This window comes from Lampetra fluviatilis, chromosome 30, assembly GCF_964198595.1.
Source record: "Lampetra fluviatilis chromosome 30, kcLamFluv1.1, whole genome shotgun sequence".
NCBI classification, from domain to species: Eukaryota; Metazoa; Chordata; class Hyperoartia; order Petromyzontiformes; family Petromyzontidae; genus Lampetra; species Lampetra fluviatilis.
The window spans coordinates 8875800-8887200 of NC_136304.1; the positions used below are offsets into that span (position 1 = coordinate 8875800).

General features: G+C 45.7%; 1 protein-coding gene across 1 annotated transcript; it reads right to left on the reverse strand.

Moving 5' to 3' along the window:
- Positions 1-1427: 1427 nt before the first annotated feature.
- CRIPT (CXXC repeat containing interactor of PDZ3 domain) lies at positions 1428-6810 on the reverse strand. Its single transcript, XM_078870546.1, has 5 exons — positions 6632-6810; positions 5177-5242; positions 3725-3779; positions 3121-3224; positions 1428-2187 (listed from the first exon to the last, which is right to left on the reverse strand). Exons 1-5 carry the CDS (start codon positions 6645-6647, stop codon positions 2123-2125), a joined length of 306 nt encoding a protein of 101 aa, XP_078726672.1. The 5' UTR covers positions 6648-6810; the 3' UTR covers positions 1428-2122.
- Positions 6811-11401: the final 4591 nt, after the last annotated feature.

Sequence of the window (11401 nt, forward strand, 5' to 3'; positions counted from 1 at the left end):
AACTTTGAAACGTCAATAGTTTCAGTTCAAAACGTTTAACGAGGTGACAACTCCAAAATACAATAGTGGCCTCATATACAGAAGTGATGTGTGCTTCTATTGGTTGAGTGAACCCGATCGAGCGAATATGGACATTTCACCCGTGGCTCGGGACTGCCAATGCAAATGAGCACTGGCTCCAATGCCTGAGACACGAGTAGGGCAATGCTTGAATATCTAAACAATAGTTTGAAAAAGCATTTTATAGAATTACACCTTGGTCTTGGAAAGTTGAGTACAAAATGATACAGGGTTCCCTCGCTTTGTGCGGTAGTAGATGCTGTCCAAAAAAGGGCGCAACAAAGCGAAGCTGCACAAGAGCCAGCTGACTGCCGAGTAGCGCACACACAGCACACACACAGCACACACACAGCACACAAACACAGCACACACACACAGCACACACACAGCACATACACACAAAGCACACACACAGCACACACACAGCACATACACACAAAGCACACACACAGCACATACACACAACACACACAGCACACACACAGCAAACACACACAGCACACACACAGCACACACACAGCGCACAATGTTGTCCCACGTCCGGCCGCATCGCGAGTGAATTAAAACCGCATATATAGCATTTTGTGTAGAAAAAAAGGTTAGCCGCAATCGTAGAAAAACCGGACCCGCATAAAGCGAGGGAAAACCTGTACTGCTTTATTTTAATCCGCTCGGAGGGCATGCGATGTTTCTGTGGCCCAGCCTCCCAAGTTCCTGCTCTGTGTGTCAATTCTGGGATGGGTATTAACTTGCGGTCCTCTACCGCAAGATACCGGCACGTAGTCACTCACCGCTTGTGAATGTTTTTAAATAATGTATTATCCCAGTAAAGCAGTTGCCTTCGGGGCTCAGAGCGAAGAACATTTGTTAGATTGCAGGGTCATACAGGGTTAGTGCGCTCACTTCTGAGCACGTTTGCACAGTCGTCAAAGTCTTGTTAATTTAATCATTATGTTTATGCACCCAAGTGGCACTGATAAGAGTACTCGACTGTTCATGGGAGTATGCAGCTCGTAGGTTTGGGGGGGGGGGTACAACACCCAGTCGACCTTTTACACTCTTGGATGATCAGCCAATACACGGTTATTGACTGGTCTTCAGGAGCCGAATGTCACACCGATTTGACCACTCGTGTAATACTTGTGATGTAAGTGTAGAATGTTTAGAGATCAAAAAATTGTGCCCCGTAAATTATGATCCAGAAGTTTGTTGATTTCACTAGTAAGACAGTCAGCCAAAAGCAATGTTGCACTTGAGATGAGATAAAGTGTTCATATATACTGTACTGTTGAGTTAAATTAGCAAACAAAAATCCTTCAAACATCCACGTGGGCAACGATGAGTGGATAAAGCAGTCATGCATACTGTACATTCAAAATGTTTAATCGCAATAAAGTATAATACAATGTGGTTAGCCTAAGACTGGACCGTTGGGTTTCATGTGCACGTAAAAAGACATCGCTAGATCTTGAAATTTCATCTCAGAGCTTGGATGGATGCCTCTGTTGGAATTTAACAAAGAACAACACAGCAACAGTTGTGTCTCCCACAACAAGACAACACAATCTAATCTTGAACCAAACCAGGAAAATTAATTGAAGCGTTGGGATGGTGAACCATATCTAAAAATTGCGCAATTCTATACAATGCAAGGTTGTTATGGTTATCTTTCAGATAGCAATTTGTAATGTTAGGAAGGTGATTGTAGTGTTATGTTCGTGGCATGTCGTGTGTGATAATTATTAGTGGTGTTCAGTGCGTGCTGCTGCGTGATGTTTGATTGATGTATGGTTAAGTGTGGTGTTTGGTGGTACAAGATGTTTTTTGGTGGTGATGGTGTTTGATGAGTAACTAAACTAATTTCTAATTATGTTCAGCAAAATCTACAGCCTAAGTATTACTGATATACACAAGGCAAGGCAATCTTACATGTAATGCACCATGTCAACAAAGAAGGCATGATGAACCTTGATATGGCAAGTGTCAGTGTGGTGGTATTGATGCGTCGGTGGTGATATTGGTGCATCTGCTGATCTGGTAGGAGCCCATTCAGACACAAGCTTCACACTGACGACTGCTTGTAGTTGGTGGTGTCCAAGATCTTTTTGCCACACATGGCACAGATTCCTAAAACCAGAAAGAAAAAAACACATTGAGACGATTCATGTAACCATCTCATGAGATATGGAGATAGGGGGACTTTACTGGTCTGGTGGTGCAAGGGCCTCAATGGCCATGTCAGAGACCAGCTTCCACTGCAGAGACCCAAGGTCCTATCTGGGCGATAGCTACCTGTGATTAAACCAGGATGCCAAGTCTAACAAGATCACAGTCTCAGTGTGGTCACTAAAGAATGCTTCAAAAAATCCATAATGTTTGGTTTGTAACGTAAATTGGCTCTATGCAGCTATGATGGGCACCAGATGCTAGTGGCCTCTAAAATGGGATTAAGGCTGCCGGTGAAGATGTAGCACCACCCAATCAATGCTTATTTCAGCCGACAGAAACTTAGACTTCACTTGATGTCCAAGGCTACATCGAGGGGGGCAAAGTCCATTTGAAAAATTGTAACAATGAAAGTTGTTACAATTTTTACAAAGGTAAACACGCAACAATGCACATCGGCAAAGGTACTTACACACACACACAGGCTCAAACACAGGTACAGAAACACCGTTGTGCACACAACAACCAAAACAACCGCCATTCGACACTAAGTGACGCTGACGTCACCACTGAGCTTGCGCCAGGCTGTGCACTTTAAGACCACGTGAGGTGTCGAACGCCCACTGGCAGGAAGTCACGGGACAGACCCAGTTGCCATGGATTAACTAAGATGACTGGCCGATGCACCACCTGTGGCCCTACAGTGCCAACTTGCTGTGTTTTAATCACCCGGCGCTCCGCTCGTTTTTCTAAAATAAAAAGCACACACGTACACACGTGTGGCCTCACACACATACAAAAGCTGGTGCACATATACACACATAGATATGCACACACACAGATATGCACACACACAGATATGCACACACACAGATATGCACACACACCACTCGCCTTTCTTGTAGGCACAACCCTGGCAGTAGTTGGAGCCCACTTGGTGCACGGAGCTCTTGCATATGCGGCAGTTGCTGAAGCGGTTTTTGCCGTAGGGACTGAAGCTGAAGAAGGGGAGGGCAGTTCAAAGGGTTCAGTGAGTGGATACCCGCATCGCAGCCAGGCATTCTCCACCGACAATACAAACACAACCACATATACACTGATACATCATGTATACACACAAAGACCCCCCCCTCCCGCCCGTATAGCCTTAGGGAAAGTCCAGTTAGCCAAAATCTATGAAGGTCGCCATGACACACAAGGGTATGGTGTTTCCAGCATTATCCAAGGTCGCCTTTGTCTCCCCGGGGTGTTGAAGTAAATAGATCACACCAGGTACTCAAATCTAAGTCAACTTAGTGGAGGCCAACGGCAGGTTCAGGTGCCTCTTGTCACTGATGTTAATGTGCATCACGGTCGGGAATTGAGCCTGGGGTGGCTGGTATCTTAGTGCAGTCAGTGAATCCACATTATCACCACTACTCCCAACACACAGACACACAGACCTAACCAAAGAGACGGACGTACACGTAAGTACACAATGACACACAGCCACACTCACCGTGCCCGCTTGGATGTCAGTGCCTTATTCTCGTTGAGTTGCCGGCCACCACCCTCTGTGGTGAATAAGTGATGGGAGTTGGTAAACATGACAGGCATAAAAGTTAACATTATACTGCAACAGTAATGCTCTGACGACACAGCCACCCGACTGAGGATTTCAGTTCAAATCCTGGTCAAGGGCCTGTTCGGCCTGCTGTCATTAACCTTCTGGGGTCGATAAAATGACAACGTTGAGTAGAGTGGGTCAGTGGTGGCTATGCACGTGGCCTGTAATCCAGGACTGCGGAGGCAGCGAGGGTTGGAAAATCGCATTACCCTGGCACGTCCAGAGAAGACATGACAGCAAGTGGACTAATCGCCATCTGCTTCCATCTGTACGGGGATAAAGTGTTGCCCCCCACCCTCGCGTGCACGTGGGTTTTCTCCAGGTGCTCCGGTTTCCTCCCACTTGTAAAAGCACTCAATAATTGTCTGAAGACATCGAAAAAATAACCCAATACAGGATCCTCCTGAAAAACAGTCAAATGACTCAATGTGGCTTTCTGGGATAAGTGATATTAACACAAAAACATTATTTTACCAGGTAAGGCGCACTGAGCTATGTAGCTCTATTTTCAAAAGCGACCTGACCACAAATGATAGCTCAACGAAGTAGCTTATCACGTGGAGATATGTAACAGCCAAATTGTCTAAATGCACGTTGATTCTAAATGTGGAGGGAAAAACCCGAGGACCCTGAGAAAAATCCGCAGGACCACAGGGAGAACGTGCAAACTCAAAATATACAGGCGTCGGGGTCGACCTCCTGTATACCTGGTGAAGGAGATAACGTCTTGCCACCGTGTAATCATACATGGAACATGTGAATTATAGACAGCAAAATCCACAACAGTGACCATAGAATTGGTTCTCACAACATCCTTGTATGTCGCATGCCATCACCATACTACTACTACTGTGTAATGCACACAGACTTGTTTTAGACCGCCAACTCAAGACAAGATTGTGGCCATTGAATTTCGACAGCAGCAATCTTTATGATCGGGGGGGGGGGGGGGCGATCATCTGGAGAGTATCGCCACCATTGCCTACTGCTGTCTTATACCTCAGGGGCTTCATGAGCACAGCTTGCTACGTGCAGTGCGAAAGAAGTTCAACGTACATACACGAGGAGAAGCCCTGGGCCCTGATAACTGTGTGGACAGTTTGGCGACAATAAACCAATTCTAATTATTTCTGTAAATGATGGTTTGTGGTGTAATGTGCAATATCTATTTGCGTATTGTTCTTCTGCACCGTCTATTCCCATGTGTATCTTTCCCGTGTGCAATGTATGTTCCCTTAGGTGTGAATTGTGTGTAGTTGTGTACTGGCTATTCCCACTTGTGTATCGTCCCAATACCGCATTCCCGTGTGTTTTGTGATTCCCATTGTACTCGGGACTTCTCACCCGTCGTATTTCGTGCTCCATCCTTCCACGTGTCTGGGCAGATCACTTTTCCGAGCTTCGTCTCACCTGTGGAGAGGCAACACTCATGAACAACATACCCACACGTGTCAAGCATGCACACACACAGTACAAACATAACTACACAACACACGAACAACATACCCACACGTGTCAAGCATGCACACACACAGTACAAACATAACTACACAACACACGGACGTGAACAACATACCCACACGTGTCAATCATGCACACACACACACAGTACAAACATAACTACACAACACACAAACAACATACCCACACGTGTCAAGCATGCACACACACACACAGTACAAACATAACTACACAACACACGAACGTGCACAACATACCCACACGTGTCAATCATGCACACACACAGTACAAACACAACTACACAACACACGGACGTGAACAACATACCGACACGTGTCAAGAGTTCACACAGCGCACACGTACACCCTACAAATACAACGTATACACGCGACACGTACACACAATACAAGAGGTTTCTTGTTCATGTTTTGTTTGTTGCGGTTGCACCCGAGTCAAGAGCCGCATGGCTCACAGGGTTATACCTAATACATGAAATGAAATAAAAAAAAACACATAGAACGTATTTACATACACCACGCTGCGTACACACACACATATACACAACGTACACATGAATTGAAAGTACAGACAAACCACACACAGTACAAGCGTGCGTAGATACACTCCTATATATATATTTTAAAGTACTATACACAAATACCTGTACAACAAAAGCATGACAACACGTGTACACACAGCACACCGTCCACACACGGACGGTCCGAAACCCACAGGGCCCGCAGAACTGGCACAACAATCGCCGTGGTCGCCACAACGCGGCGGCGGCGGCGACCTCACCCGGTGCCCGTGCCAGGCTAGGTGCACCTTCAACCCAGCAATGCCCACGCACTCCCCTATACCGCAGCTTGTGTGGGTTTGCGAGCAAAAAAAGACGACACGTTACAACTCACACTGCGTGCAGCCTACAACGGGGCTTCGGCAGCTTATTAACCAAAGGAGGTTATTATTGTAGTAATAGGTTTTTACCCTTTAAACTGGTACAAAACTGACACCTTTATACAAGGCATCATGTTTGCAATAACCACAACACAAGCAGTCAAAATGCAAACAAAAATAAACAACTCTGATGATGATGATATGCACTGTCCTTGAAGTTGATTGGTCCACACCCGAGACAGCTTTTCTTAGAGCCTAGTCTCCATTGGTGTTATTATTATCAACGCGAGTTAAAGCTTAAGCGTCACAATGTAGCCTCTTAAACCGCGCCGCCGAAGTGTAAGCGCTGTGGTGCTTGAAGGCAGCACTAGGCCGCGACTCGGCGGCCTAGTGCTGCCCGGGACAGGACATCGATAAAAGAAAACAAAACCACACACTTACACGTCTTACACACCATCCCCGCGAGCACACGCCGCGGGCAGGAGATCGGCAACTCGCACAAAGACAACAACAACAACAAACACCTCAAGCGTAGCGACTGATTGTTTCACGAGAGGCTAAACACAGCGAGGCGAGCGAGGGAGACAATTAACTACGGGGCCACTTCCGTAAACGCGACGTCACGTGACACTTGGCCCCCTTTTGCCCCTCCCCCCTTTCCTCTTCTCCCCTCCCCCCCGCCTCCTCCACTTCCCCCCACTTCCTCCCTCCCCCCTTTCCTCACCCCTCCCCCTTCTCATCCCTCCCCCCTCCCTCCCACTTCTCATCCCTCCCCCCTTCTCATCCCTCCCCCTTCCTCCCTTCCTCCCTCTCTCTTTCCTCACCCCTCCCCCTTCTCCCCCCCTTCCTCTTTTCCCCTCCCCCCTTTCCTCACCCCCTCCCTCCCCCTTCTCATCCCTCCCCCCTCCCTCCCACTTCTCATCCCTCCCCCCTTCTCATCCCTCCCCCTTCCTCCCTTCCTCCCTCCCCCTTTCCTCACCCCTCCCCCTTCTCCCCCCCCTTCCTCTTTTCCCCTCCCCCCTTTCCTCACCCCTCCCTCCCCCTTCTCCTCCCTCCCCATTAAAACCCTCCACCACCCGACACAGCCAACTAGTAAGGGTTGTCACGTCAACAGAACGTGACAATTCGTCACTAGTACAGCACTAGTGTGTAGTGTATAGTGTAGTGTATAGTGTAGTAGTGTATAGTGTAGTAGTGTATAGTGTAGTGTATAGTGTAGTAGTGTATAGTGTAGTAGTGTATAGTGTAGTGTATAGTGTAGTAGTGTATAGTGTAGTAGTGTATAGTGTAGTGTATAGTGTAGTAGTGGATAGTGTAGTAGTGTATAGTGTAGTAGTGTATAGTAGTGTATAGTGTAGTAGTGTATAGTGTAGTATACTAGTACAGCACACCGGTGTGTTGGGGAGCCACGCCACAACATTTACAAACTGAGTACGACGTTTCACCAGTAATTACAACTAGCTTCATCAGGCGACAGCCAGATTTGTGGAGAAGTCTTACTGTTTCGTTCCTTATACAGAGGCGTAGATGTGTTGACCACGCTTCTGCGCTCTTGCACAATGATGGGGGGGAGGGATCACTGAGGCAACGTACATGATGCATGTGCATTATGCGAGCCCTTTGAACTTGTCCTTTCTGTCTATTGTGTTTATTAAAATAGCCCTACCAACGGTAATCCCTATTGAAGCACGCTGCCCTTTGTAGGCATGCATGTAAATAATGTATTATTTGATTATTCGCTTCCACGCAGCACTAAGGCGGTAGCTATCCGAACGGTTAAAGTTATTTAGATTTCTTTAAATTTCGATAGATGCTCTAATTAGTCTTGGCCAGTAGTAGCTGTTTTTGCACAAAACTTCAACATTATCAAAATCAATTGAGTGTCCTCTCTATGGACATTATCAAAATCAATTGAGTGTCCTCTCTATGGATGATATTGATCGCGAAAGCCTACGTGTTAAACAGATATACTGCTGTTCATATACAGCACCACTCTTTGTCAGCCCACTGCTGGATGAGGGCCTTCACCACGCTGTGCGGGTCGTGGGAGTTATGTGACCATACTTTCTGCAATATTTTGCAGTTTTTTCTTGGATTTTCTGTTTGCACTTAGTCACATATTCACTTTAAGATGTTTTTTGTTCATGTTTTTTGTTTGTTGCGTTTGCACCCGATTCAAGAGCCGAATGGCTCACAGGGCTCTACCTAATAAATGAACTTGAACTTGAACTTCACCGCACTGGTCAATGCGGGTTGGTGAAGGCGGCGGGCGTAAACGTGGACACCTGGCAGCACAGTGCAACGTTGTACGCATTCTACTGCACTGCCCTCTGCTTTTCACGAGGTAGCTCCCGCAGCAGCCTATGACACCTGTTATGCATGGTGGTCGCCCATCGTAGCGCTTATCCTGCAAGGCTCACACACCTGCCTCGCTCCCGAGATCCGATTCGATCGGGCACATTCTGGGTGATTTGGTTGTTCAAATCACTGCGCCTGAGAATTCGGTTTAATCTCCGGTTGTTGAAACCAGATTCAAACCCAGGTGTTTCAGCAGACTGGTTCAATGCTCTGACACAGCTATGATGATGTAATAATAATAACACTTTCGTTTTGCATAGCGTCATTCATGCCAACAGCATCCCGCAACGCTGTACATTCATTTACGACTATCATGAGCCAAGGATGTCTGTGTGTCCCGCGCGTGACGTCCTCCACATGGACCCCCCCCCCTCATTAATAATCATGAGCGGATGACGTCACTCCACATCGAACAGCCCCCCACATTAATAATCATGAAGAGGTGACGTCTTCCAAATGGACCCCCACCATTAATATTAATTAGCGGCTGACGTCACTCCACATGGGGGGGCGAGGCGCCTCCTCCCCCCTCCTCGGCGTCAACTCACAACCCTCACTACAAAGGCAGAACCCTCACGTCACGCGATCTCCGTCACGCTGTTGAGACATCAAAGTAAAAAGGACGTCATAATGAACAAGGGATTATAACCTTTAAATGAAATAAGTCTGTGTCACCGCCGCCTTACAAATTGCACACGAATTGATGCAATGCATATCACGTCGCGGTCTGCTTTTCACTTGCAAGTTTCAGATTTACTGAAACACACCCGTCCTTGGACGGGCAAAAGGCTAATTATATACATAAGGACCAAATTCCATTCACGCGGTTGGCTATCCACGGTGCGAAAGAAGTCCAACACACACACACCCATAACAAACAAACGAAAACTCGACTACCAAGCAAAATAAAAAAATCAATAAACGAATTAGGAAATTGCATCAAAACAAAAATAACGTGCAACCAAAAAAATATTAAAAAGTTATCACAACAAAGAAATTAGTCCTTGAGGTCTACAACTGCAACATCCCAGACCACAACCCCAACTCCCCAACCAAGCCAGGATACCTTCACAGGATGGGCAGTCGTGGAATGCCAACAGGTTCCTTACTCATTTGTATCAATCGGTCCAGAGACAGCCATTACGAACGTTATTGAGACAGAGAGGCACCTCTACTGACCGGGATGGAATCCATAATTTCAGCCTTTCTGGCCCAATGCCTCAGATGTGGGCCACAATGAACCCACTGGTTGAGCCGCGTGGTGGCGAATTTAATCGCCGTCTTATTAGTCGGTGTAATTGTGGCATCACCAAACACAATCAACTTCAATCATCACCTTTTAATGGAAGCATTTCACTGTATAATTGTGGGAATCATGGCACCAGAAGGCATGCACATTTCGACGACAGTTTTGTGCTCATTTTGCCCGTTTAGCATTCAACAAGCACGAGTTCAAGGTCAGAACTGAACTCAATATCAATACTCTGACGATAATTTAAAACAAAATCACGGTGGCGAGATGTTAACTACCTCGCCTGGTATACAGGAGATCGTGGGTTCAATCCCGACCATGACACCTGTATATTTAGATGTTGTATGTCGCGCTCTCTCTCTCCCCGTGGTCGCGTGGACATTTCCAAGGTTCTCTGGGTTTTCCCTCCACATTTAGAATCAACATCCGTTAAGAGTATTTGGCTGCAATACATGTCCACATGATGATGAGACACTTCGATGGGCTATCATTTGTGGCCAGGTCGCTTCTGGAAAAGAGCTAAAGAGCTTAGTGGGCCTTATCTGGTAAAAAATAAAAACAATTCTTAGGTTTTTTCGGTAAAGTCACGTAGGTAAAAACATTGAAAAGTAAAATAAAATAAAAATCACGACGTTTCGGAGGCAACACAAGCTTCCGTCTTCAGGTGGTACCGTCACAGCCACGACAGCTGTATCAAGTAATTTTTTTTTTGATACAGCTGTCGTGGCTGTGACGGTACCACCTGAAGACGGAAGCTTGTGTTGCCTCCGAAACGTCGTGATTTTTATTTTTATTTTATTTTACTTTTCAATGTTTTTACCTACGTGACTTTACCGAAAAAACCTAAGAATATGAATCATTGCAGTCACGAAAGCTTCAAATCTAGAAATAAAAACAATTGTTCATAGTTTAGTTTAAATGAGACAATATCAGCTCCAGGCATTTCCTTCCAATCTCCTGCAACAGCCCATCGTGGGCTCTGTCACAATTAACAGGCGCTCATTAACATCGATTCGTGTTAACGAGCGGTGAGTATCTCTGTGCTTACGTGTGTATGGGATATTTGTTGCTGTTTTTGTACATGTGATTTTCGACATGAGCAACAAACGTAATATAAAAACAATCTAGATAATTAAGGATGTATTCAATAATTGATTTCATATAGTGTGTTGTGATTAATTGATATGTTAAATAAGCTTATTTTTTTGTTTAAAGCTTTCGTGACTGCAGGGATTCATATTTTCGGTTCTTTCGGTAAAGTCACGTAGATGATGATGATTGCTTGTGTTGCAGTCGAAACGTCGTGAGAATTTTTATTGTTTAATATTTTTTATTATTTTATTATTTCCCTTCTACGTGACTTTACCGAAAGAACCAAGAATATAAGCTTATTATTATTAAAGATGTTGTCGACAATTCAACGTACAGCCGTATATAAAATCAAACACCAACAAATAGCATGCCATACGTGGATGTGTGAATGTGGCTATGGTTAGCAGTCGCTACAGTGGTTGGAACCTGCCTTGAGTTGGATTTCCAGTCACGACTCACATCAGTGACGAGTGATATCTGAACCGGTCCTGAGCCTCCCCGTAGGTCCA

Bases quoted from the DNA above. Each gene is read 5' to 3' on its own strand.
- CRIPT (XM_078870546.1), bottom strand. The intron at 3,780-5,176 runs GTGAGAAGTCCC...TATTCACCACAG, and splicing joins TGGAGCACGAAATACGACGG to AGGGTGGTGGCCGGCAACTC. The intron at 2,188-3,120 runs GCGAGTGGTGTG...TTCTGGTTTTAG, and splicing joins GGGTTGTGCCTACAAGAAAG to GAATCTGTGCCATGTGTGGC.